General features: G+C 35.1%; 5 protein-coding genes across 7 annotated transcripts; 3 read left to right on the forward strand and 2 right to left on the reverse strand.

Moving 5' to 3' along the window:
* The first annotated feature begins 1,916 nt into the window (after window positions 1-1,916).
* Window positions 1,917-4,374, forward strand: LOC118042148 (DNA repair RAD52-like protein 2, chloroplastic). 2 transcript variants are annotated; one of them, XM_035049743.2, is made up of 5 exons: window positions 1,917-2,433; window positions 2,556-2,593; window positions 3,032-3,123; window positions 3,990-4,144; window positions 4,248-4,374. In XM_035049743.2, the coding sequence occupies exons 1-4, from the start codon at window positions 2,048-2,050 to the stop codon at window positions 4,125-4,127; spliced, it is 654 nt and encodes a 217-aa protein (XP_034905634.1). In that variant the 5' UTR covers window positions 1,917-2,047; the 3' UTR covers window positions 4,128-4,144; window positions 4,248-4,374. The 2 variants fall into 2 exon arrangements, with proteins under 2 accessions (XP_034905634.1, XP_034905625.1); XM_035049734.2 differs by having other exon boundaries at window positions 1,920-2,433; window positions 3,990-4,374.
* A 4,510-nt stretch (window positions 4,375-8,884) lies between these two features.
* LOC118042084 (uncharacterized) lies at window positions 8,885-13,748 on the reverse strand. The gene is made up of 10 exons (XM_035049650.2): window positions 13,293-13,748; window positions 13,133-13,202; window positions 12,145-12,269; window positions 11,944-12,052; window positions 11,770-11,833; window positions 11,616-11,671; window positions 11,146-11,253; window positions 9,993-10,142; window positions 9,396-9,566; window positions 8,885-9,295 (listed from the first exon to the last, which is right to left on the reverse strand). Exons 1-10 carry the CDS (start codon window positions 13,541-13,543, stop codon window positions 9,062-9,064), a joined length of 1,338 nt encoding a protein of 445 aa, XP_034905541.1. The 5' UTR covers window positions 13,544-13,748; the 3' UTR covers window positions 8,885-9,061.
* Window positions 13,749-14,224: 476 nt separating this feature from the next.
* Window positions 14,225-17,050, forward strand: LOC118042077 (probable glycosyltransferase At5g03795). Its single transcript, XM_035049636.2, has 2 exons — window positions 14,225-15,717; window positions 16,154-17,050. Exons 1-2 carry the CDS (start codon window positions 14,843-14,845, stop codon window positions 16,638-16,640), a joined length of 1,362 nt encoding a protein of 453 aa, XP_034905527.1. The 5' UTR covers window positions 14,225-14,842; the 3' UTR covers window positions 16,641-17,050.
* A 492-nt stretch (window positions 17,051-17,542) lies between these two features.
* Window positions 17,543-19,747, reverse strand: LOC118042165 (UPF0664 stress-induced protein C29B12.11c). Its single transcript, XM_035049764.2, has 5 exons — window positions 19,478-19,747; window positions 19,010-19,115; window positions 18,221-18,292; window positions 17,924-18,135; window positions 17,543-17,841 (listed from the first exon to the last, which is right to left on the reverse strand). The coding sequence occupies exons 1-5, from the start codon at window positions 19,585-19,587 to the stop codon at window positions 17,733-17,735; spliced, it is 609 nt and encodes a 202-aa protein (XP_034905655.1). The 5' UTR covers window positions 19,588-19,747; the 3' UTR covers window positions 17,543-17,732.
* A 2,077-nt stretch (window positions 19,748-21,824) lies between these two features.
* On the forward strand, window positions 21,825-25,863 carry LOC118042131 (uncharacterized). 2 transcript variants are annotated; one of them, XM_035049701.2, is made up of 5 exons: window positions 21,825-22,290; window positions 24,024-24,192; window positions 24,859-24,891; window positions 25,013-25,107; window positions 25,275-25,863. In XM_035049701.2, the coding sequence occupies exons 1-5, from the start codon at window positions 21,952-21,954 to the stop codon at window positions 25,506-25,508; spliced, it is 870 nt and encodes a 289-aa protein (XP_034905592.1). In that variant the 5' UTR covers window positions 21,825-21,951; the 3' UTR covers window positions 25,509-25,863. The 2 variants fall into 2 exon arrangements, with proteins under 2 accessions (XP_034905592.1, XP_034905602.1); XM_035049711.2 differs by lacking the exon at window positions 24,859-24,891 and having other exon boundaries at window positions 21,827-22,290.
* The last annotated feature ends 385 nt before the right edge of the window (window positions 25,864-26,248 follow it).

A 26,248-nucleotide genomic window follows, 5' to 3' on the forward strand; every position in this document is an offset into this window, starting at 1 on the left:
AATTAAACCTTTCATATTTATTTTTATGCAATTAATTTATTAATTAAAAAATAAAATTCTTTTTAAAAAAAACTAAATTCAACATCAAACTAGTTTGGAAATGACTAATAAGTCTCGTGAAAAGGCTTCCAGTTCCTAAAAACAAAGCCAAAAAATTTTGCCAACCAAGGACAAAATCATAGTTTCATCGGGCAATTTGCAAAGTAAAATACTGAAATCTTTTAGCTTTTTGTTATAATACGAGTAGAAATAGGTATATGGTTCTATGTGACCACCGGAACCTGATGTCTTGGCCACTTCAATATGTACAGTTTTACTCTCCTCTTGCTGTCTTAAATTGTGTGCAATAGGTTTGTGTGTGTAAACGGCGCCCCTGATCGACATCTTTCCCTCCATGAAAATCCTCGAAAATGCGTTCTTCTTCCAGAGGATATTATGAAAAGAGGCTTCCATGTGAAGTTGCAAGCGCTAGCTACCATTTTCAGCTGGCAGATGCAGAACCCACAGCTTCCTGCTTTATCCTGCACTAATTATACCGGCAAGGAATCCGGTTGGAAATGGTGTCTGAACGTGTTACGTAATTTGTACCCATTATGAGAGGACAGCTTTTCTTGCGTGGATGCCGCTGGCAAAATCTTGTTATCATGGGAATCAACGTTCCAAAGCGATGTCGAGAAAGTACATAAGCTATCCTGTGAAAAGTAGCCTGGAAAATACACTTAAATCTTGGTCCAGTGGTTGAAGGGACTTGTTCTTACCTCTGTATTCTGCAAACTTCACCATAACGCCTGTCACCTCCACGGTGCCTTACATGCTCACTGGGTTTGCAGGATGTTCAGTGAGCTGTGGAATTAATCGTGGTACGCGCAAGCTGGCCCGAACATTCATATAAAAAAAAAAAAAAAAGTAGCCTGGAAAATGGACGACAGGCTGAACTTAGCTGCCAGGGTTACAGGGTGTATAGGGCATGCCAAGTTGAGTGACCCTCACTTTACTGGTCGAATAAAATTTCTTTCTGACAAAAATAAATTTCAATCAACACAAGTTTTTTTTAAAAGAAAATATTCACATTGAATTAGAGAAAACAATGCTGAATAATAAAAAAAAACTAAAAAATACAATATAAACTAGTGTTAATTTATTAAACTCATGATCCAAATTATTTAATTAGAAGCATTAAGGTTTTAAATAAATCTTAAAACTCAATTTTCAACTAATCAAATATTAATAATAAAATTAAAAAATAAATTTATTAATCATACAAATAAATAAATAAAAACATAACAATCATAAGTCAAAAAATATTTGAGATCACTCGGTCAACTCATCAAATTTACAGGTCAAGTTATAAGATCGAGATAACCTTAATATAAAAAAATAAAAAAAATCATGAAATCCAAAATTTTAAAAAACCATTGTTATCTCGTAAAATCAGTGACCTAAACTATTTGACTTGAAGCATCAAATATGAAAAAAATTTAAAAATCAACTCTTAAAAAATCAAGTATTAAATAAAAAAAATTAAATCACACAAAAAGATTTTTTTTTTAAAAAAGAATAATTAAACAAATAAAATTTTGAAGTTAAGTTCGTCTTATTGCCCAATCAATTAAAACATTGTGGATGAGATGTCAATTTCAGACCGAAAATTGGTAGAGCATTGAAACTGCCACCCACCAGCTCACCAAGTGTTTAGAGTTAGTTGAAAAAGAATGAGGCATGCGTGCGTACATGGTTTATACACATTTTGTAGCCCAAGCCAGCATACTAACGACGACCTACCTACCATACTATATAGCAAACACGAAATTACACCTTTACCCTCAACTCCGTTCTTCAGACAACAACTTCCACTTCTAATCTTGTAATAACAAGCTACTAATCCAAACAAAGTCGTATAAATATGACCAAGTCTAAATCCAAATGAGCCCTGCTCAAAACTCGTGGTTGGTGGTAAGTGGCTCTAGACTTCCCATATTGAATACGATCCCATCCAGTACTCCCAAGAAAATTTCGTAACTGACACTCAACAAAAGAAAACCAAGAAATGTCAGTGCACAACCACTCCGCCGTCTTCCTTACAAGACCGCCGCCACCGGCGGCGCTTTTATCTCCATCGTGTAGATTAAACATGATCAATATTCGTAATAATTGCTTTAGGAGTAGTGATTGTAAGTTGATCATCCATGCTACAATAGCTGGCAGCAATGGGAGCAGCAGTGGTGGAACCGCTGCTGGCGGAGGAAGAGACGGTAGAGTGAAGAAAAAAGGAGTGCCGAATTCGAATTATGTGGTGCCGCTTGATAAATCTTTGGCCTCTGCTTATACTTCTTGTATTAACCGGCCTCTCTCGGAGATCTTGCGTGATCTCAATAAGAGGATTCCTGATAATATCATCAAGCCTCCTAATTCTTCTTCTACCTTGATCCCCTGGTATGTGTGTGTATATATATATTATTAAGTATGTTTTTGATTTAATATTAATTCAAATGATGAAGCGGTAATTGATGATGTTGATGAATGCTGGTGATTTCTTTTGTTCGTTGATTTTGTAGGCACCACGCGAACCGCATGCTCAGCTTCTATGCTCCTGGTTTGTCTTTTTTTTGTAAATTTTTAATGGTTGACTTCTAGTTACAATGACATTATTTATCTCTCATTGATCCATTTCTATGATGTTATCATACTCATAAACTAGCTTGTAATTTGTTGTTCTCCCGCGCTTGTTTTCGCTTATTAGATCAAATGCCATTTCCAGCCTAATAACTCTCATGTGTACCATTAGTTTCCAAACCCATTTCTATTGAGAGAAACATTGATTCCTTGCTAAAGAAAGAGAGCTTAATTCCTTGACGCCTTTCTCACCGGAGTTTTATAGGATACCAGGGACGGTAGGATCTATTAGTTGAAATACATGGCACAACTACTGCTAGAAGGTTACGATTGAGTTGCTTGTTTCATGGATAGTACAACTTGATATACACGACTGGTCTTCTTTGAACAAATAGTCTATTTTAATCCTTTTTGGCAGGATGGTGTGGAGAAATACGTGATGTTATATTTGCGGAGAATGGAAGTGTGACTGTGATATTCCGTGTCACCATTCTAGGATCTGATGGAGAGGTGCGGTCCTCGTTCTTTTGCAATGTGTTTTTTCTTTTTCAATGTTGCTGTTCTTTCTGCCTGTTTCTGTTCATGCATTGATTCGGTTATTTTAATTTATCTTAAGAAGGATGCTCCCCATGCTGCAGTCACTGCTGTGATTTATTTAGAAATTCACTTTTATGGAGCAGTACGAGGACTGCTAATTACTTCTAGTTTGCAGTGTGAAATCTCTTGGAAAAATCTCTATATTTCAGTGCTGTCCGGCTTGTTGAGGTTCACTTGCTTGAACCAACATCATGTCTGGTCTTCCCTAGTCTTCAATTCTGGTTCCATCCCTTAAGTAAAACATGAAAATCTTCAAGCTATAATGCCTGAGTTGAAAACTCTTAACTTTAAAGATAACTTGGACTTTTTAACAGCAAAAGAAACCTCTCAGGGAAACATATCCAAATGTAAGACAATGACATGCACATATTTTTCACTTGACGAATCGCTCTTTCCTTCTTCCTCAAGGATATAGGAAAACTTGTTATCCAGTTTGAATTGTTTCTTTTGTCATATTCAAGGATATTTTAGGTAATTAGATTCAATGGAGAACATCTAACCATAATGCAAACCATAAGTTCATAGAAGTAGTGCAAATCTCAACCTATACCTTAGGAGCTCATGTTCTTCTGCTATTTGATGAGAAGTACTAGGACTGCTATTTTAACATGTCCAGTCATGCTCCACTATTAACCACCAAACTTACTGATACAGAACAAACTGATATCAACTTTTTTGGAATTGAGATTTCAGCCTATCTGTAACTGAATAATATGCAAACTGTTACGTGCTTTGTTGTGGTTCTGTCCTTAATTTACTGATAACACGCCCTGATACAGGCTCATCGTGAATCATCCGGGACGGTATCATCCAGTGATGGTGACATTGAAGATCCAGTCGCTGCAGCAGAGGAAATAGCTTTCTGCAGAGCATGTGCCCGGTTTGGCCTTGGATTGTATCTGTATCATGAAGAATAGATGCTATAGATGGCAAGGTGGTCGACCTTAATAAATGTGTCTGCTTGTTTTCTGTTTTGTGATATCGGATTATACCTAATACCTGCCCTTACAACAGATGTATATGTACACCATTCTCAGGTTTGGCTTGGGCTTATGTGGAAAAGAGTTTCTTTTAGCTGCTCACAAGTTAGAAAAGCTTTTTCAACAAAATTATCAAAACCTTGATTATGTAGATGGTTTAGTAGATGTATTTTTTCTTATAATAGCCACTGTGTCGTTATGCTGAATGTTAGATTTTTAGATATCAAAAATTCCGTCGAGGCCCCTTGGTTTTGGCAATTTTGAATTTTTTCTTATTATTTTTGGAATTGATTGACCGATTTCACTAACCATTACAAACCGGTCAATCGGTTGAGCTAGATGATAGCATATTTTTACTTTGTCGTGCTTTTGAAACGCAATAATATGAAAGTGTGATATTTTACCAAATCTTTTTTAAATGATGTTATTCCATTAATTTTTCACATTCCTCAATTTATCCATTATTTCCACACACACATATATTCCTTCACTTAACAACTTTTATAATCGTAGAAAGGTCTAGTTCTCTGTATAATTGCAAAGTCCATGAAGAATAGCCTTTCTCTATGTTCTTTATTTTTTCCCCTTCACTTAACAACGTTTACAATCATCTATCATAATTTTAAGCTGAAAACAACTATTGAAAGTTTAAAGTTTTAAAAGGTAGAGCCAATCCATAGGATTCTAAAATTTAAAATTAGCCTAACTCAAAATATGAGTTTAGATTATAATTAATGTGACAATTATAGTGATAACACTTAGCCATACAATAATATATTATACTTATGTGATGATAAATAATTTTTTTTTTTTAAAAAAATTTCCCTATACTTAAAGCCTGGCCCAAGTATAAGGTGCTTATAAATGTTCAATCTAGAATTCCAACCCTAGTGATTGGGCAGCCCATTTGTTGGGTTTCTAGTCCTAACCTTGGATTAACTCAGGCATTAGAATTCCAGTCCTAGCACTTGTGCAGGCTTGAGTACAAGAGAACCCTGCGTTTGGCTAAGCCTAAACATAAAATACCTATAAGGGGATCTTCACCCTTAACCATCTTGGAATTCAATCCTATGCATTAATTGACACACAAAACAATACATGAATTTCAATAATTCAATATAAAATTTCCCTCTTGGCCATACACTTTAGCTCGACACCTCTACCTCAAGCTATTTAATACTTATCTGACACACATCTTAATGTATTTTTTTAGTTTCCAGATATAACATACACATGAATTTTTCTTTGTAGAGTATACACTACTTTTATGGCTAATGGTTATTTTCTGTCCACACTTCTTCACCACTAGCATGTGTAAACACAACAACCAATGATAGTGATAACCTTTCCACAAATAGGTGCAACTCCCCTTTATAAACCGAGCTATTACAACACCACTCTTTATGCTTCAAACAAGGTAAACTAACATAAACAAGGCGTATAAATACCCTCGTCACCAGGTAAGAAATCTAGGCCAATCTAAGTAATTCAAATCAAATAACCCCCAAGCAATTCAAGCCAAACAATTACAACCAAGCCAATAAGCTAAGAAAATTTAGGTCATTCGAACTTATTTTTTCACATTAGTTCATTATATTTCTCTTTTTTGCACGCTATTTTCTTTTCTTACATTTACTAACTTATGCATAAAAAGATCTCTTGTTATGACATATCTTTTTTTAAGAACAACCAAGATCAAAGACAAAGCCAACATTCAAGCATACACACCTCAACCCAATATACGGCTAGGGATAGCCTAATTCAATTCTGAAGTTTTTGTGACTTCATCAGTGGTGCCATATATGAGAAACTGAATAAAGCCAGTTTATTTCCATTTTATTTCTCAACAAAAGTTTTTCTATAACTAACAAAAATTAAATAAATAGGAGAGTAACTAATCTCTTTACTATAAGAACTCCAACTCCTTCAAATCCCCACCAACTCTCTAATCAAATGCATGTGCTTAATAATATGTTCTAGCTATACAAAAATAGATTCGTTTTTTCCCATTCCATCCATAGAAAACACAACACACGACTCCATTATATATGCATTAAGTGTATAAAAACAATTCTAATTCTTTGAAGGATCATGATAAAATAACATGTAAAGTAGGCAAGACACACCAACTCTATGAAAGAGTAGCTCTTGTTATAAAGAACACTTCAATAGATCATAGCCACAAATGTGACTATCACTATCAATTTTTTTTAGAAATCTTGTTTGCATGCTTTTATTGAAAAAGACCTAAATATGAGATGAGATCAATAACTCCATAAGATACTAATAATGAACACCATTTTTATTAGGTGAGAGACTCTTTACTGTGTTATTGAGTGTTACAAACTTATTTCTCCAAAGATTGTGTCATCGAGTGTTACACATTTATCTTTCCAAAGATTATGTCTTCATAAAGGCCATCTTGGACAACTATGATGTTCTTACATATCCTAAAAAGCATATATAAAATGTTAGAAACATTCTAGAGCTTGTAACATAAAAAAGTGACATTATGTGCAAAATTCTGCCGACAATATTTCATGAATCTTTTTTGGTGTGATATCATAACCTTGAATCTAGCTCTATTATTAACCTTCATGATTTTTATGTTGAGCTCATCTCTCATTTCGGTACAAGCATACCAACTAAAAAAGGCATGAATGAGATATTTAACATCACTCAATGGGAAGATAAAAATACTATAACATATCTATACAGATTTAATGAGAAAATAGAAAATATTCTTGAAATCATTAACTCTAAAACCTTGATCGATGGCGTCTACAACTATGCTTTATAGAAATGCCTGTATACTTTCTCTGACAGAACTTTTAGAGTGAAATAGGTAATGAAAAACCCTATTTAAGTAGAAGAAGCAAGTGTGACTAGATAAGTATACCATTGTTTCCAAATAGCAGAATTTCTCTCGTATCATCAGTTTTCTACCAAGGCTTCCGAGAGGAGCACTAATAGATCTATTTGTGATTGCCTAATATTTACTTATCTCTTCACCATACCTTTTATCACTATATATGTTGAGATATTGACTACCATTTATGGAATTCATTTAGTGCCCACCACATATAAAAGAGTGGCTCAAATACAATGAACCCTAAAAATTTGCTACTTTTACCATGATCATGATCATGAAATTAAGAAATGTCATCCCTTGAAAACAAAAAGATTGATATCTAAATAATAACTTCAATGATTTGTGAAGAAAAAGATGCAATTTGAAGAAATATAGAAAAATCCTTATAATACATTACCCAGGATCAAATAGTTTTTAGAAGTTGTATCTCCACTGTCTTTTAAACTTTTGAATAAAAGTAGTAATGTTTCTTCATGTCTCCAAAACAGGTTTCTATTCCTCCTATAAAATCTTCGTGGTAAGGTCTTCATGTCTTTATTAAATTATTTATGTTTCTACAACTACTTATCTCTAAAAAGATTAGGGATCCTTCTTAGTTTTTATGACTATTCATGGGAGATTTCCTTCTAAAATATATTTCTAAACTCATACACTAACCATATTATTGATTTTTACACTTGTTTTTTTTTATTACTAGACTGTTTCATTTAACAAACCATACAAGAAAAATAAGTAAGAAAATTCAACTCTCATCTTTCTCATGAGCATCATTTTATTCTATTTCTTTTTCTTGCACACCATTTTCTTCTCCTACATTTACTTAAGTATCAAAAGGTCTCATGTTCCAATAAGAAACTTGTTTTTCAAGAAAAACCAAGATAAGAGACAAAATCAATATCCAAGACCATATATCTAGGCCTAAGACCTAACCAGAAAAAACCCAATCTAATTTTGAAGTTTTCACGACATTATCAATCTGCAATAATTGGGGTGCTATGTTGATGACAATCTTGCTAACCAACTTAGTTCTTTCAAAGAATTTCATTCCTTACTTAAGAAAAATCAGTGAAATCCATTTGGAGAGCCTTGGACTTCAAGAAAGAAAGGGCTTGATCCAGAGACTGGTGAAAGTTGCTGAAAAGAACAATGAAAGGTTCTTGAAACTCAAGAACCGCGTTGATAGGTGACATTTCTTATCTTTCTGCTATATGTCGAGAGACTTGGTCATGGTATATACCACATGTTTATGCACACTTGATCTTAAATAAAGCAACGTGTATGTATATTGGTGTATACATTATTATGATAACGTGTCAATTTAACCAATCACGTCATCATGCATTTGACATAATCTAACAGACATTTGATTAAAAAAATTAAAACTTTCCACATCTAAATAGTAAAAATAAAAGTTAGTATACTCAAATAAAAAATATAAGTTCACACATTAAGAATATCACTAACTCATGAGCTTGATTAAATCCGTGAAGTAGGCGGTCACTTCAAGACCTTGATGTTTCTGCCTAGACTTGCAATCCAAGGTATTATCGAAGTGTGTTTCATCACAGTCACCTGTTAGCATGAGTGTTTGATGCCCTTAGCCTGCAATTTACTTGAGGATGAATCAAACTTCTCTAGGAAAAAGAAATGGGAAATCACAGGTGAGTTTGGTAACAGTCGGTTCACACAGTATAGACAATGGATCATGTTCTTAAATCACTAGAGTAATGGTGAAACGTAATATTTGTGAGACCTGACAAGGCAGGCTGGATCTTTTACTTTTGTATGGAGCTTTTGCATTTTTATTTAGCGAGAGAAAGATAAGAAGAAAGCAGAAAACATTTCTACCGTTTCCTGTTATTTACTTCTGATTGGACATGCCTGGCCACATATCAAATGTACAATAGAATAACATAAGAATGCCCTATCTCTGCAGATTCTTCAAGCATCTTTCTTTCCCCATTGTTGTTGACTCTGGTTGATTTGCTTGGTGCAAGTATCATTGCCTCAAGAGTCTCGGGCCTGAATTTGATGCCATCCAGGATATTATCACATCCACAAGGTGATCTACGTCCTTGGATGCTTGTGCACGGAGGATCCTCGAGTCCACGCCCAGTGTGCTGCCTACTTCTTTGGCAACATTCTCCCATGGGGTTCCCACGGTGAGATTTGCAAAAAGCTCACTTCCTTGGTTTACTGCATCTGCCATTGCAGGTGGGACATCTGGGAACGCCTGGTCAAAAGAGACATCACATAAGCTGCTTGCCTTCACAAAATCACATTCGGTGGATATAGAAGCATGAACAGTGTCTTAAGGTTTAGTTCAAAGTTACCTGTTGCAATGGAAGCCCATGATCTCCTGGCAACAAGCGAATTGACATGTCTAGCATTGAACTAATGGCTGCTTCTGAACCAAGCACCTGAGCTAATGTTGGAGTTTCATCAATTACATCGTCCTTGAACTTTATCAGAAGATTTCTAGAAACACCGTAATATGATTTTATCTGAAGGAAAAAAAAAAGGCATCAATAACAACAGACAGCGGCATGACAAACCAGGAAGTATCCATGAGATAAATACGAAATTGCAGTTGTTGTTGTCATTAGCAGTAATTTCAAGCCATTAAGAAAGGTTTTCACTGTTAAATCCAGTACCAATACATATCATAAGGATTGTGAAGAAGTCACCATATAATTGGATGATCTATTGCCCAAACACCTACCCCTAGGCATGGCAACTAAAACTCACTTTGCTAAATCAGACCACCAAATCATGAATTTACCATCCAGTAAAATGACAGAATTTATTAATCTTCTACTGACCATAGCCAACAAAAGATTAATAATTACAATATGCATTGTGACAATATAATTCAAGTTTACCTATAACTATAATGATGCAGCACATTTGACAGTTATAGGTTTACATACAAGGCGGCGAGTTTCTTCAGGTTTGGGACTGAAATCTTCTCTTCCATTAACCAAGTCCATGTATAAGGGAGGAAGTTGCTCAACCAAAGGAAGAACTTGCTTCATAATGGGAGGGCTAAGGCTCTCTAGTTGCTTCATTGTCATCTCTGCCTGCCAGAATTTTATATGAAGAAGGGTTTAAATGATAAGAGTCATTCATCAAGGGAACAAATAATGCTTAGAAACTGAAGTACAAGGATAAAGTTACAAATAAGCCAAAATCTAGATGAAATTAACAGATTAATGTTCATCTAGAACATAAGTGGAGGTACAGTCAGATACCCATCTGAGTGTATATTTACAACGCAATGGAAAATGTAAGACACAAGTTTGAAGCATGTGGTAAAAGAATACATAAAATACAATTTCATCAGAAACCACTGTGATCGCTCATAATGGAATAGACATATCAATATTACAGAAGTAAACAAATCAATCAACTCTCAGTGTTATCCTTGTATCAAGCAAAACCCTGCCAAATTCATACACACATTTGACATAGATCTAGATATCTGACAAGTATGCAAATAATAGATGCGTAGGTAGTAAGGGTAAGATATCCACTTGATTCAGGATCAAAATTCAACCAAAGTACATAAAAAAAGAGACAGTGAACCTGCCAGAATAAGAGTAATCATGGTCTCGTGAAAGAGAGTCCTTGGGCAGTTACAGAAAAGAATGGTGATGTGTTAGAGGGATATCATTCCAAAAACTAACAATCCAAATTTTGACCAGATCTCAAAGTCAAAGCATCATAAAAAACATCCATATTTTGACAAACACAAAATTGACTGCTAAGGGGATGATGATGCATGAAATGACTAACTGATAAAATGAAACTGCATAATTTAGAATTCCAAAAGTTGGAAGAGGATCAGTATTAAGCAAAGAGAGACTACCAATGATATTAAATGCAACTATCATCCATAGAGATACATGAACATGCTAAGAACAGGACTGATTTGCCGTAGAAAGACACAAGTTTCAATACAAACTGAACCAAATGTTTCATGAATTTCCTGATGTTTAAATGGGTTCTTCAACAGTTGGGAAATGCAAATGGCAAAAGCATGGTGTAGAAAAGGCATTAGGCCAAGACTTGTGATGATCTCACCCCACGACGGACTGTTGGTGATGAAGCGATTTGTGATAGGAATGGTCCAAGGCTTTGGGCCATTGGGACAAGAACAGGTGAGAACAGAGGCATAGCTGCGCTTGCTTCCTGTGAAATCAAGAAAGAAAATCTTGTTAATCTCAAACCATATAGACAAAGGTTTTTGACAGTAAACAATTTAGAATGATGGGAATGTTTGTTCAACATATATGCTAGCAAAAATAAAAATGTTGAGTCCTAACACTTTTTGCCAAAGAGAACACATACAGAGATGTCAAGGAATTAAGGCAGAAAATTGAAATGCTGAAATAGGCATACTCCAGTCTGTTAGGTTCTTTCAAAATGGCCTCATTTGAGCAGGAAGGTGATATTTCTGGGGTGGAACCTTTAAAAGAGTTATATTCACAATAAATCAAGCTCACTCTATTTCTCTTCTCACCTCATCTAGTCACATTCAATAGGTCAAGTACCTTGTTATTGAATGCCATGAATATATTCCCGCTTCTTTGCACAGCATATCGTGATCCTGATAAACAGAAAGTCAAATCAATGAAATAAGATGCTGTAAATCAAATCAGTTTCTTGCAACCTCATAAATGTAAACTATACGAAGAATTTCCTTACCAATCAAAAGGTGGATGACACTTCCCAAAGAGTGACCTATGCCAAAAGTAGGAATATCTTGTACCTGTAAAATGAAGAGTTTTTTGGCCTAAACATATCCTTCTATCCCCTCCATGAAATCAACAAAACACAGGAAATATCATTCTCAAGATCGTAAATCAATATAAAACTCACAGTTTCTTGTAGAGACCGAAAACACCTATCAAATTTGAACTGCACTTCATCAGCGATGAAGAAATAATCGAATCCACTAGCATATGGTGTGGCAATCACCAAAATACCCCTACATCACCAAAGTTTAAAAAGCCCATTATTTTTCCTTAGTCATCAGTCTGTAAAGGTCAATACTATCAGTATCAGAATGGGGTGACTCACTTCTCAGCCAGGCGTTCAAGAAATAAACGGTATGTAAGCTGGGGGGCTGCTCCAACGAATACACCACCAATGAAATGAACAATTGACTTGGGCCTTGAGCCTTTTGGTTTAAGAATCCATGCTCCCTGAGATGATATTAGAACTATCTAATTAAATAGAAAAAAATGGAATGAACAATGGAAATAATTTAATAAAATTGAGAATTTGACTAATTATGGATTATGCAGTCTCCTGTCATTACATGCACCAGGCAGTAACAAGGTAAATATTTGGATGATATCCCCCGGGTACTTGCAGGGTGCTAGAAGGGAGAGTGCACCTCAGGATGTGTGGTTTGAGAGACATCGTCCTGAGTTAAGAAACCACAGGACGAATCCCTTGCGATTAATAGGTGTTCCAAGTAAGGCTTCTGATCACAAGGTCTTCACAGTGGTTCCTATACGGAAAAAAATTTCCCTCGAATCCCCTCCAAAACCTTATTTATGTGGTATTTTTATGATTTGTGTCACAATTAGCAATTTTTGGTACTCTGAGAGAACATTGCAGGCTCCTATGGTTAGACCCAATCAGTCCCACATAGGGGAAAGTCCAAATCTTTCCATTCATAAGTTAGGAACCCTGCTTTTCCACCATGATTCACTGGGTTTAAAAGTGGGAGTTCGTATTAGGGTTTATAGGAGATAGATAAAAAAGGTAAGAGCTTTGACATCAGAATGACTATCATCTACTTTTAGGAGATCGACTGCGTCATCCAAGAAATAAAAAGGCGTTCTAGGTTAGCCAATGAGATAGAAATTATCTTGTTTCAACCCAAACACACTTAGATGACAGAAATTATCTTGTTCACAACTCAATTCAATTCAATCAACCAGTCTTTCTCAACATATGGTTTATCTTTGAACTTATTTGCATCAAAATCGATACACTGAGAGCAAGGAAAGCAAGAAACAAGCATGGCATAAACTTAATAACAAGTGAGAAACAACACCTCAACTTCAGACCAGTCTTTAGAACCACCCCAAGAGTCTTGTGATTGTCTTGCAGTCTCCGTAAGTAATCTACAAAAAACAGTTGAAGAGAAAAAAGGGTGACTTTTCTCTTTCGTGGGCTATCAAGAAAATTATCCATAAATGTGTTGGGGTTTAAACCTTTCAATCTGATTGTAAAGTTGAATTGCCGAAGAAGAGGAGGAGGAGGGAGATGGTGACGCTTGTGGTGGTTTCTTGATGGGATCTTCATATGTGCAGCAAATTCTGCTGCTTCTGTTATTACATTTACGGGGACCATTTGCAGCCAGCAAATGAACACGTTGAGTGTGATGATGATGAGAGAAGCCGATAAAGCGATGGTGGGATTGAATCAGATGTCGATGATCACCCCAAATGCAGCAACTCTCCATTTGAATGAGTCCAAAAATCAAAAATAGGCTAAGCTCTCTTGCTTATTGGTTACACGCTACTATTGTTTGTTTCTGCTGGACTAAACTTAAAACTTAAACTTTACTGTGAGGATTATACAACTAAACTACTTCCCACCTTGTATTTAACTACTACTGTATCAAACCAAATGAAAGGATTGGAATCGTAATCTGGCCAGACTTTTTTTTTTTTTTTTTTTCCCTATTTGGGACTGAAAATATAGAGCTCGTTGTTTATGGGTTTAAGAAATATTTATTTTAAAGAATATTTTTTTATTTTAAATTCATATATATATATATATATATATTGATGTAAAAAATAAATTTTAAAAAAATAAAAAAAATATATATTTTTTTAAAAATTTTAAAAAACAAACCATGTTTATAAGATTCTTACAAAAGACAAACAAGAAAGTTAGATAATTTATTAGTTATCCTATTAAAAGAATATGTTTTTTTTTTAAATTTCTTTCCAAATAATATTATCTCTTATAAATTAAAAGAAAAGTTATATTTGATAAAAAAAAGAAGAAGTTATATCCATTGAAAGGATTACTTTCTTTTTATTTTATGATTGATTAAAAAAATATTTATATAATCAAGATTTATATTATTTTAATCCAATAAATAATATCTATTTATCGGATAAGACAGTATTTTGGAGAAATTTTTCCTTAAAAAAACAGCCTAAGATCTTAAGGTCAGTTGCTAGCTACATCATAAAAAATGAAGAAATTATTAGAAATATTTGATGGGCACAATTGAAATAGTTGGTGTACCAAAGCAGGGGTGGAATCAAAGTCATCGTCATACTCAATTGAGAAAATTGGGTGTTGGTGTACCAAATCCAATCGTGTGCCCCAAGGAGAAAAATTGTTTGCTGATGAAACGGAGTATGAGATGCCACAAGCCCAGTCCCATATTTTCTACTGCCATCCATCAGTAAAAGCTAGCCAGCTAGCCATAAACGCCGCAGAAGTGCCACGCTGAATGATTTCTATGCTCGGCGCTCTCGCCGCCTCGCCGGTATTAGAAGGCCGACAAATTCCAAAGGTTCAAAGGGCTGTTTCTACTCTACCCTACTCTAGTTACTGAGTATACTTTAGTCAGTCATCGGGTTTGTCGTCCTCTCCTTTCCTTGGCTCCACTGTTAATTTAATGCTATACATACATACATGCATATATGTAATAATTTGCCTTTATTATGTATGAACTGTCCATATAAATCCGTACTTCTCTCTCAACACTTGCCACTGTCTCCAAAGAAATAGAGAAAGGAGGATGAAAATGAAAAGGCCACCTAAACTGCAGCAGAAGCGATTACTGGGAATGCTTGTGTTAGCAGCGTTACTGTCCTCTTCTGGCATTGCTCTTTTTGGGTTTTACAAACACCACGCTTCCCTTGCATTAACATCCCTTGTTGCCCCACAAAACACCACCTTCTATCCAATCCAAAACCACCACCACCACCGCCACAACCGTCAAAACCTATCACTAAATGCCCCACAACAGGCGGCTACCCTTTTTCCGCCACCGCCACCGCCACCGCCACCGCAAACAAATACCGTGGACTCCGTACTGGAAACAGGGCCATATCATAATTGGGAACTGTTTGCTGCTGATTTTCAAGAAATGATGCGGCATCTAAAGATCTTTGTGTACCCTGATACCTTCAACAGGAGCAGCCCTTTTGCTAATATTTTCCTACCCCATGAGAACCCACTGAACAATCCAAAACTGGGTAATTACTTCAGTGAACACATGTTCAAGGTGTCCCTGCTTCACAGTCCACTGCTTACTGCAACCCCAGAGAAAGCCCATTTCTTTTTCCTCCCATTTTCAATAAACGACCTTAGAAATGACCCTCGAGTTCACTCCGAGGCAAAAATCTCACAATTTGTTGCCCAATACACGAGTAGCATTAGCAGCAGCTTCAGGTTTTGGAATGCTTCAGGAGGTGCTGATCATTTCTATGTTTGTTGCCATTCTGTTGGGAGAGAGGCTCCCTCCAGGCATCATCGTTTGCGTAACAATGCCATTCAGCTTACTTGTTGTTCTAGTTACTTTCAAAGATTCTATCTTTCCCACAAAGATGTGGGGCTCCCTCAAGTTTGGCCTCGCACGGATCAGACTGCCTTGAATCCCCCGCATGCCAGGTATATACCTCATAGTATTCAATCCTCTGTTATGTTTGTGGATAAATGCCCAAGACATTTCTAATTTTACTTTTAGCAATAGTTCTTTTGCAATTGTATTTCATGGTCATGAGAAAGTTTTATGATGTTAAAAAAGGGGGAAAATTAAAGTATGGGCATACCGCATCCTTTAACACTCATGCTCACAAGATTGGCTAATTTACCCGACAACAGCAAGGTGTGGGAAATAAGCCTGTATCAAATTTGAAGAGAACAGGAAACAAATATGTGCGAAAAGCGCAAGAACCTTAACATAAACATGCCCGTAACTAAAATAATTACACCAGCAAGAAATCTTGAGATTTTTTAAGAATATCGTTTTCTGTCTTATTGCAAACTTTGATGTGTTGTATTTTCAGTAGTGTTTGCTATCTTGATGTGAACCCTACCGTTGCAGGCATAGACTTGTCTACTTTTCTGGACGCGTCCAAAATTCTCAAGTCCGGCAGCAGCTGGTAAATTTGTGGGGAAATGATACTCAATTTGACATATTTAACGGGAACCCCACATTCCCTTATGAAGAAGGGTTTAAGAGGAGTAAATTCTGCCTCCATGTTAAAGGTTATGAAGTGAACACCGCAAGGGTTAGTGATGCCATACACTACGGGTGCATTCCAGTTATAATTTCTAATTATTACGACCTTCCATTTGCTAATGTCTTGGACTGGAGCAAGTTTTCCGTTGTCATCAATCAACGAGATATTGCTTTCTTGAAAACAAAATTGTTGTCTATAAAAAGAGAGATGTACCTGAGAATGTATCATAATCTCTGCAAAGTTAGGAGGCACTTTGTTTGGCATACAACACCAAGGGGCTACGATTCCTTTTATATGACTGCTTATCAGTTATGGTTAAGGAGAAGCACTCTCCGTTTATCATATTAATTTCTGCATCTTCTAACAATATCCTACTCTGAAGTCTGTTCTTGTCTTACAAATTTGGCCTTTTGAGGTAGTGAAAGGTTTGTTTTCAGCTTCTGAGATTTCAACATTTGTCGACTTATGTAATTTGTCCCTGACCCTCGATAGAAATACCTCCAAAGGTGAAGAACTTCAGTGCAAGATGCCTAGCAATGTGCTCCTCGGAAAGAAGTATCAGGAGCAAGGGCATAGGGTATAGTGGCCCAGGAGGTTGAAATTACAACAAGTGGCTAATGCAGGCTATAAACTTCAGCAGGTCCTATGGACCACGCTGGAATGGTTGTTCAGTGTTCATAGCTTTTCCCGTCAAGACATCTACACATCTATTGTAACCATTGAAAGCTTAATAGTGATTTTAGATGCAAATTTATTCACTCCGGTGACTAAAGCATTCGAAAAATTCCAGCAATGACAAAATAAACTAAACCAATTCTGCAGAGGCATGCATCGAAAGGGGACACCCAGGTCAAATCAGCTCCTGTCACCCAACCAAAAATGATTTGAATCTTCTCGTATAATTTATGCATCACTTGTTATGTTAATGCCACCATGTAAGCAGAGAACTGTAACGACCATCAAACTTCCCAACCTAGAATTGAAAGCAACACTGTCTCGTTTGCAACAAAAAACGAAAAATCAATAAAAAATACCCATCCCTCTTCCTCAAAACCAGAAAAAAGGTGATTTTAAATAATAACAATGCCGTGAATATTGCCGTATTGCCAGTCTCCATCAATATTTTCAACTTAAAAGCATGTAGCAACCCATAGAAAAGGGCAGCAGCCATCAAATGGAATATTCTCAGCTGGCAAGTTGACCAGCAGTGAAAATCGCAAATCTCTACACTCTTAGGTCTTAGCCAGTCTGCCTTCAAAAACATTAAATGCAGTCAACTGGAACAGTAGAGTGAGAATTCCAAATATAATGACCATAGACAAATACAAGGATTTACAGTAATTTAGCATTTATAAAATGATAGATTATGCACAATGACACAGTATAGTAGTTGTATTTAGCTTGGATACAGAGTCTTTTGCTTGGATATTGGAAAACATATCACATTGTGCGTTCAGCTGAGGATGGTTGATATGTGCGGCGCCTCAACTCGGACTGTGGAGTGGGCTGTTGCAAGAAGATTCTTGTTGGGTCATTAGGATCAACATATCTGCAAAACACATAAGAAAATATAATAAAAAAGTGACCTTAATCTCGCAAACAAAAATTACATGATGTATTATGTCACTTACGCATGTCTCATCATTTCATCAACTGGAGTGTTCGCTGCTTGCAGGGGATCCATACGAGGTACTGGTGCAGAGTTCATTTGTTGATTGTATTGTCTCACTGAAGAGATCAAATTGAGAAAAAGTGGAACAAAGGTTCCACAGCCCCCTTCCTTGAACAAAATCTTGAATGAGTGTGCGGAGTAGAGTGCCCTATTCTCATTCTCTGGAACTACCTGAAATTTCATACCAAGATGATCAGCTTGTATAGAAATAAGTGGTGATCAGATAGTTGAAAGCCTTTTTCACTATTATACTTACAGGTTCCACAAAACCAGAAATATTGTTGCATAGAAATATGGGCTGGTTGAATTTTTCTCCATTGACAAAAAGCTGCATAACAAAGCAACTTAAGAATAAGGCTCACGAGAAAGCCCAAAAAATACATGGACAACTGACCTCAAAATAATAACTAAGAATCTACATGCTTAGAAGTAACCATGGCCTTAAATTTTTTGAAATAAAAATGAATGAAGGGTTGTTAGAATCAGCCAAAATTTAAGTTTTTTTTTTTTTTTTTTAATGATATTTGCTTTCACTTCCAAGAAGGGAAATATACTCAGCAAGAAGAAATTACCAATTGTACAGGTTTAGAGGGTGAGGGGTGAGAAACATAGAAAAGCTAAGGATACCAAATTGCTTAGCTGCTAATTTCAAACAGCTTCGTCTTTCTCTGCCAAGAGCTTAGCTCCACTTACAAAATCCGTACAACGTTTTAGGTATTAATAACACAGCCTTAAATTTGTTTGTTGTTGCAAGATTGACCAAGCCAATTAAAATCCAATCACCGCTGACGACCAAACTAAACAGCTAATCTCTTATCAACATGAAAAAACTGTCCTGGTGATACCCACCAGCCAGAGCATGAAGGCCAATGCATTAATCCCATCTATGAATTAAGATTAAAAGGGACAGGAAAAAAGAAAGGAATGAGAGGATTCTAACAACCAAAGTTTGAAGGAAGAGCAACCACGAAGATCCTTTGCTATTTTATCATGAGAACTTGAAAAACAATGCAAGGACGATAGTGTCCCAATATTCATCACTTACCAGAGGCATATCAAAAGCATAAAAATTTGCAACGGGCTTGGCTGCAACAAAGACCATGCGAATATTTGACAAGTAGATGGTTCCCTTAGACTTAAGTTTCCCACATCTGCATTTAAGCAAAAAGAGTTCAGTCCGAGATTAAACATTAAAACAAACATACCATCGCTTGGGCTGAATGCTGATAGACAACAGAAAGGCTATGCCTCATAAGAACCGAGTCATAAGAGATCAGACTTTTTTGCAATTGAAAAACAAATTTGGCTTCAAACACTTGGCCGAGAGAGATTATTACAATTTTTATAAGAAATTAGATATGGGCTGAACTATTAGAAACACAATTGGTGATTGGCTGATCCATATAATATCAGTAACTTTGCCCTTAGTTGTAAGAATTGGAGATTATATTGCTTATTATTTTAAAAAAAAAAAATTAAAGGGGAAGAAAGAAGGAAAGAAAAGAAAACAAACCCAGGGATTTTGTCGACCTCGAAATCGACGCCGTCTCTGACCAACACTAACAACTCGTTCTCGAAAGGAACGGGCATCCCGTTTTGAAACAATTGTGGGTTAAGAGCCATCTCTCTCTCCTTCTCCTTTCTCTGGATTTTCTTTTTCTTCTCAAGTTTTATTTTTATTTTTGGGGTCAATTCAATTCTCCAAAGTCCAAAGAGCTTGTTGCCATTGCTTTGCACCGAATCAGAATCCTACAAGAAGACGCGTGAGCCTCCCTCCCACCTTCTGGATCCACCACGAAACAAACAGATTAATGCCACGTCGTTTTGAACGAAAATATTAAAGCTTGTCGTTGGCGTTGTCGTCGTATACGTTTATGGGCCCAGATATCACTGGGTTAATAACTTAGATTTTTAAAATATTTTTATTTAGAATTACATTATAATAATTTTTTTATTTAAAAAAATAATTTTTTATATTAATCTAAAAACGTAAAAAATAATTAATTTTATAAAAAAAAAAATATATAATTCAAATTTGATTAAAACTACAGTGTAAATGTAGTCCCAGACAGGATATAACTTGAAAGGTTAACCCCCCTTGCAGCATAATTAATCTCTTCAATGCAAGCTGTTAATGTTGTTGTTATTATAGTTAATCTCTTTTCACGAGAAACATGCAGCAAGGAAATTTGACATAGCTTGCTTCACGGTGAATTAGATACGGAATGAACAAGAGCTGGATATTATATTGTACGTGGGTTTTTTAACTGTAGAGACAGGAACTATTAACACGCGCACAAATCACTGTTGATAACATTGATTTTTGTAATTTTTCAATCCTTGATTGGAGAGAGAAGATAAAGAAGCTGTCAAATTCCATCAATAAAGAAAAAAAAATAAATTTGACATCAATTTAGAAAACTAAAACTATAGACAATTATGTTAGATAGTTTTATTTGATGAGAGGAGTTTATATTAGGTATTTTTCTTTTTAAATTCCTTAAAAAAGCAATTTTGAACTTGATATAATTTTTTATTTTAGGTTGATTTTGGTTTTTTTGTGCGGTTTTTTTGATCTTTTAAAGTCATTGATAGATTTATCATAATTTTTAAGGTGTTTTTGATTGAAAATAAATTGAAAAACAAGTTTTTTGATTTTAAAAATGTTAAAACATGATTTTTTTGATTGTTATGGTGACTAGAATCTAGTTAGCATCAGACAACACCTCGTTAGAAATGTTTTTTTCAAAAAAATTTATGGTGGCCACAAGTTGCCTGCCCAAAAAAAAAAAAAAAAAAAACAATCAATTGTCCAACCTGTCAAGATAGGCTCACACACAGGCTATAAAGGAATGGATCCAACAACACTTAACTCTTTTTTTTTTTTTTGTTGTCATTTTAGTTTTACAGTTTAAAAATTTGGTCATAATTCTTGTTTCTATAACATTTTAGTCTCTAAAGTTTCTTTCTTTCTTTTTTTTTTTAAAAAAAAGAAAAACTTGTAGAAAAACAAGAGGGAAGAGAAAAGGTTACTGGTTCTTCATATTTTGGCAATAAAAAATATATATTTTTATGTTAACGAGTTTCATTTAGATGTATGTTCCTTTTATTTTATTTGAAAAAGTAAATTACGATTAAGAAAGATTTTATCAATCTGGTTTTATATTTTTTTGATTACTTTAGAGTGTTTTATGTTGAGAAACTGGTTTATTAACAAGGAACAATAAATTTTTATTTTTTATTTTAATATTTAATTAACATTAACAAATTTTTTCTTAATTTATTGATTAATATAATTTTAAATTTATTTTTTAAAAATATAAATAATATTTTTATGTTTTTTAATTAAAAAATGACGATATAATGATATAATAAAACGTATTTGCAACATTAACATATTATTCTACTATATTAAAAACTAGTTAAAATTATACTAGCAGTGTAGCATTTACAACTTTTTTAATATTACTAATGTATATGATTATTGATTTATTTTATTAAATATATATTAATTTTTTTAATATTAAAAAAAAATATTAACAACATCTATATATTTATATATTCATGTTAAATTTTGTTTTTATCTAACTAACAATAAAGTATGAGTTAATCAGCTAGTATTATATTGCAACTCAAACTTTAACATAATCTTTGAGAAATTTTAAAGTGACAAGAAAGTAATTACTGATACTTACTTCTGAAAATTATATAATAATTAAAAAGTAAATATAAATTGTTATTTTATTGATACATTTGTAAAAAACAAATCATAAAAGAAAAAAATAAATTTGAGATCCGTAAAAAAATATCTAAGAATGATTTTACATAGATTAAAAAAATATTTTCTCTCTCTCCTTTTTTACGTGTATCTCTCAGTTTTTTGTATGCGATCCTAACTAAAGACGACATGTCTCGTCGATAATTTCCTAGCCACTGGTGTAACCAACCAAGAAGACACCAAGTTTGCGACTTTGATACTTGACGAATATGCATGGATTTACCGTCCGTCCAACACCACACAACAGGCTCTTCTGTCTCCCTTGCCTGTCTTCAAGATCTCTTCTTTACCTACAAAATAAAGCTAAACTATCAACACCCAGTTGCAGATACAGCTATGGAGGTGGTTTTAGCCTTATTTTATTTGGACCCAATGTATTCGCTCCAATCTTCAAGAATAGGAGAAGATACAGTCATACCCTTTTGAGAGCAAGTCGTAGAGAGTCTCCTTATGAAGTTTTAGGCGTTTCTCCTTCTGCCCCTCCTGATGAAATCAAAAGAGCTTATAGGAAACTTGCTTTAAAGTATCACCCTGATGTTAATAAAGAGGTAATCAGCTATTAAGCTCTAGTTCTGTTTAATTATCTGTGCAGTTACTCTGGATTGACCCAATTTTTTTTATGCATTAGCTTAAATCTCCTTGAATTTAACTAGGTAAATCTAGTATATTTAAGTCTGTTTTACTTTGGATCCTGTATGTTTAATTGAATTGAATCTTGAAGATATTGATTTGATTTATATCAGACATAGTTTTTCTTCGAGTTCTCACTTCATTCCGAAAGGAAAATATTGGATATAGAAATTTTATTTTGTTGTGAAGACGGCTATTATTAGGAAGATTATGGGGGTATATAGCAAATTTTGTGAAATAATAATCACATCACTTCTTATTTATCTGATAGAGATACATACAACTAAATCTCCATTATCATTTGTGTAAAATAAAAGGAGATACATACAACTAAATCTCCATTATCATTTGTGTAAAATAAAAGAAAAAATCAAGAGCTTGGCTATGATTTGAATTCTTATCATGTATCTGCTTCCATGGGTTGTTTAATGCAACGCTTTGAAATGGGTACAAGAAAGTTGACTTTATTTTTTTTTATGGAGCTATCACTCATCACTCTCCAAGGCAGACGGGTAGCCATTCCCGTAACATATTGAGACTAAGCCCTAGGTGATGTAGCATCTGTCTTTGGGAACTAGGAAGAAACTTTATTTAGTTGTCCCATGTATTCATAGATCAAGGAAACAACTGTTTTCCTTATAAGGTTTGAAAAGTGGACGCAGTTATTGTGTTACGCAGTCCTAAGATCTCTTTGGCTTCTCTTTTCTTACAAACACTTGGTGCACCAGTTGTGTTCTTATTGTTCTCGAGCTACCCAGCTTGCAGTTCAGAAGCAGGAAAAGCTGCCGAGTACTTGTCAGTAATCTCTCATGTAGATGAATCTTTAAGCTGGCATTGCTCTTGATTACACATAATTTTACTCTAAATGAGATGCATGAGGAGATAAATTTTGTCAACCGTTACAAATTGATCTTCTCTTAAGTGTGGTTGACATATACTCTCTCTTGCATGTCTTATGTGTCAGTCAGACTACATTTACTTTGGCAGTAAATGATCTAGTCCAATAAATTATTCCCCAATTCTATCTCACATCTAGTCCAGCCTTGAATTGGTTACCTGGGTTTGTTTACCATTATGATACTCGCTCCAGCCTTGAATTGGTTACCTAGGTTTGTTTACCATTATGATACTCGCTCAAAACCTTTCCATTTGGCTGCATGCTTGATGTAACTTCCTAACTTCCATAGCTGCATCATAGGAAGGGAAATTCTTGGTTCATGACAGTTAACACCAATATTCTTATGGTTATACTCCTACTACAGGCATTGGATATTTTTCAAATAGACGTTGCAAAAGTGCTATCACCCAAATTTTTTTACTTATACTTGTTTGTTTCTGTGGTAGAAGACTCGGGCTGCCAAGTTCAATTGTGTTGTTTGAATCTCAAGAATGGCCACTTAATAGGCTATGCATACGGTCCTTGTAAGCATCTTGATTTGGTTGGATCAAATTGTGTAGTGGCCTTTCTATTTTATATAACTTCATCTGGAGTTTGCCTTGCCTATGTTGCTCAGTGTGTTTCTGCACTTTTGCTATTACTAATTGGTAGATCATCCTGTTTTAAGTCTGTTATTTTTAATGTTTTCCTTTCCAAACTATGGTGCTTTGTTTATATAATCAGTTATCTATATCTCATTTTTCTTGTGTACAGACAAATGCTCAGGAGAAATTTATGAGGATTAAGCACGCATACAACACATTGCTGAATTCTGAATCTCGGAGAAAGTATGATGCTGGAAACTCATCTGGTTTTTCATACTCTAGTGGTCAGAAAACACAAACCAGCAGTACCCAAGATGAAGAAGATTTTTATGGACTTGGTAAAAACTTGTAAACCTACAAAAATCTATTTGATTAATTTACTCATAAGAAATTTGCTTGTTGTGGCCATTTACTCTTTTCTACATGTCATTTAGGGGTCATTATGTCTACTACTGCTACTATGTTCTGCTTCAATACGTGTATAGCTGCACCTGCTGCATGGGTAATGCCAGCAGAGGGACATGCCGCGTAGTAGGGCTTTAGTTCTTACTGAACTATGTAATGGGATGATCAGCAAACCTGATTTCTCCCAACAATCTAACTGGAAAAGGGTTGATTGAAAGTTGGTCGAACAAAATTGTGACACTTGGACCAACCGATAATGAAGCAGAGCTTCAGTGTGGTTAAAGATTCCTGCTGTGATTCTGTCATCTGCATGTTGTCTTGTAGTTTGTTAGAAGCTTCAGAGCTTCTTGCTTTGCATTAGCTCATTCTTTTGCCACCTATGCGGGTATTTTATATGGGTGATGTGTCCTTGAAATATTATCTTGTGATGCGTGCAATTTTCCTGCCTGCACTTCAGATTATTTTTCCCAGCATTCCTTGATGGGTAATTTTGGAAATTACCAGGGAAATGATTTTCTGAATTTTTATGCTGTCATTTTCAATCTTTTATTAGGAATTAGGTTTGGTTGTTCTTATACACAAACCGCTTTATGCTGCAGGTAATTTTATGAGGGATTTTCAGATAACAATAGGTAGTTTGTACTGCCTATGACACATGACAATGCTCACAAACCTTTTTCAATTGTTTCAAATCTTTTTCTCATACCCTATAAAATTCACCTGTAGTTACCTAGTCTGGTATTATTGTGACAGGGGACTTCTTTAGGGATCTGCAAGAAGAATTCCAGAATTGGGAAGCCAGTGCTCCATCTCAAGGGAAGCCCAAGAGCCTATGGGAAGAATTGGCAGTACGTTGCTTTTAATTTTGCACATGCAGTTTCAAGACACAATAAATCTATTTGAACAAGCTAACTGTCACATGCTTGCTTGGACTTTTCGCTAAAGATTTGTATAATCCACGAAGCAAAGAACTTGCTGAGGAAACAGCCTCACCTTGTATTTTCACCCCCTGCAGGAAATAGGGGAAGAATTTGTCGAATTCCTAGAGAAAGAGCTCAACATAACAGATACAGAATTTGAAGGAAATAAAATTGACGGATTTCAAGAAGATGATTTTTTTTCCAGTTCTAGCACCAAGAGAACGGGAAATGGTGCTCAAAATGAAGATGGCAAGAGTAGCAGCATCCAAGATAACATTGATGAGATTGAAGCTACTCTTGCTAAGTTGAAAAGGGAATTGGGCTTATAGCAAGGAAATGCAGCCTGCCATTGTACCCTTAGTTAGAGATATTGAAGGTTGAAGGCGGCAAGTGGGGCTACCATTATGTAATCTAGAGTCCAGACAACACTCGGATATAGTTAGTTCATCGTGAGATCTCAAAAACTCCAGGGCTGACTTCTTCTGAAGATCTCATCAGTTACATCTCGAAGCAGTTATGGATGCAAAACATCCAACTTCTGATCTGAGGACTGCAAAATGTTGGCGGCAGAAGTGCCGTCCTTGTTACTTGCAGTATCTTTATGAATCTGATGTCTTAAATTAGACTGGTGACTTGTAAAAACCCAAGAAAGGATAATTTATAAATGGATTCGATTTACATTAACTTTTTTAGTGTTCGGCTAGGAAATGTTAAGGTTAGTTTAGATGGAATGATGTAGCTATGTGGAGAAATTATTTGGATGTAAAAAACCCTAGAAAGGACGATCCATATTGGAACATTGCAGGAAGTTCAAAAATCCAAACAAAATTCATGTATTATGATTTATTTTTTCTGACATGCAAAACTATCCACCAACACCAAGATTGGATTTTTTTTTAACTGTAATTTATTATATGTTCAATTTTAATTCTAATTGTTTTATTTATATATTCTTCAATATAACTTGGAGGGATAAAATTGCAAAAAATCAAAACTCAGAAACAGGGTATTCGAGTTTATGGACATGGTGATTGTTACTGTTCAAAAGCCACGTTTTTTAGTTTATCTA

The sequence above is a fragment of the Populus alba genome, chromosome 1 (assembly GCF_005239225.2).
Source record: "Populus alba chromosome 1, ASM523922v2, whole genome shotgun sequence".
Classification (NCBI taxonomy): Eukaryota; Viridiplantae; Streptophyta; class Magnoliopsida; order Malpighiales; family Salicaceae; genus Populus; species Populus alba.

Excerpts from the sequence above, each read along its gene's own strand:
- LOC118042148 (XM_035049743.2), top strand. The coding sequence starts at position 2,048 with ATGTCAGTGCACAACCACTCCGCCGTCTTCCTTACAAGACCGCCGCCA. Across the intron at positions 2,434-2,555 it reads TCTTCTACCTTGATCCCCTG|GCACCACGCGAACCGCATGC; the intron begins GTATGTGTGTGT and ends TTGATTTTGTAG. Across the intron at positions 2,594-3,031 it reads GCTCAGCTTCTATGCTCCTG|GATGGTGTGGAGAAATACGT; the intron begins GTTTGTCTTTTT and ends CCTTTTTGGCAG.
- LOC118042084 (XM_035049650.2), bottom strand. The coding sequence starts at position 13,543 with ATGGAGAGTTGCTGCATTTGGGGTGATCATCGACATCTGATTCAATCC. Across the intron at positions 13,203-13,292 it reads CTTTACAATCAGATTGAAAG|ATTACTTACGGAGACTGCAA; the intron begins GTTTAAACCCCA and ends TGTTTTTTGTAG. Across the intron at positions 11,672-11,769 it reads TGTCATCCACCTTTTGATTG|GATCACGATATGCTGTGCAA; the intron begins GTAAGGAAATTC and ends TCTGTTTATCAG.
- LOC118042077 (XM_035049636.2), top strand. The coding sequence starts at position 14,843 with ATGAAAATGAAAAGGCCACCTAAACTGCAGCAGAAGCGATTACTGGGA. Across the intron at positions 15,718-16,153 it reads TTGAATCCCCCGCATGCCAG|GCATAGACTTGTCTACTTTT; the intron begins GTATATACCTCA and ends CTACCGTTGCAG.
- LOC118042165 (XM_035049764.2), bottom strand. The coding sequence starts at position 19,587 with ATGGCTCTTAACCCACAATTGTTTCAAAACGGGATGCCCGTTCCTTTC. Across the intron at positions 19,116-19,477 it reads GAGGTCGACAAAATCCCTGG|ATGTGGGAAACTTAAGTCTA; the intron begins GTTTGTTTTCTT and ends GCTTAAATGCAG. Across the intron at positions 18,136-18,220 it reads TTTCTGGTTTTGTGGAACCT|GTAGTTCCAGAGAATGAGAA; the intron begins GTAAGTATAATA and ends ATGAAATTTCAG.
- LOC118042131 (XM_035049701.2), top strand. The coding sequence starts at position 21,952 with ATGCATGGATTTACCGTCCGTCCAACACCACACAACAGGCTCTTCTGT. Across the intron at positions 22,291-24,023 it reads ACCCTGATGTTAATAAAGAG|ACAAATGCTCAGGAGAAATT; the intron begins GTAATCAGCTAT and ends TCTTGTGTACAG. Across the intron at positions 24,892-25,012 it reads GGATTTTCAGATAACAATAG|GGGACTTCTTTAGGGATCTG; the intron begins GTAGTTTGTACT and ends TTATTGTGACAG.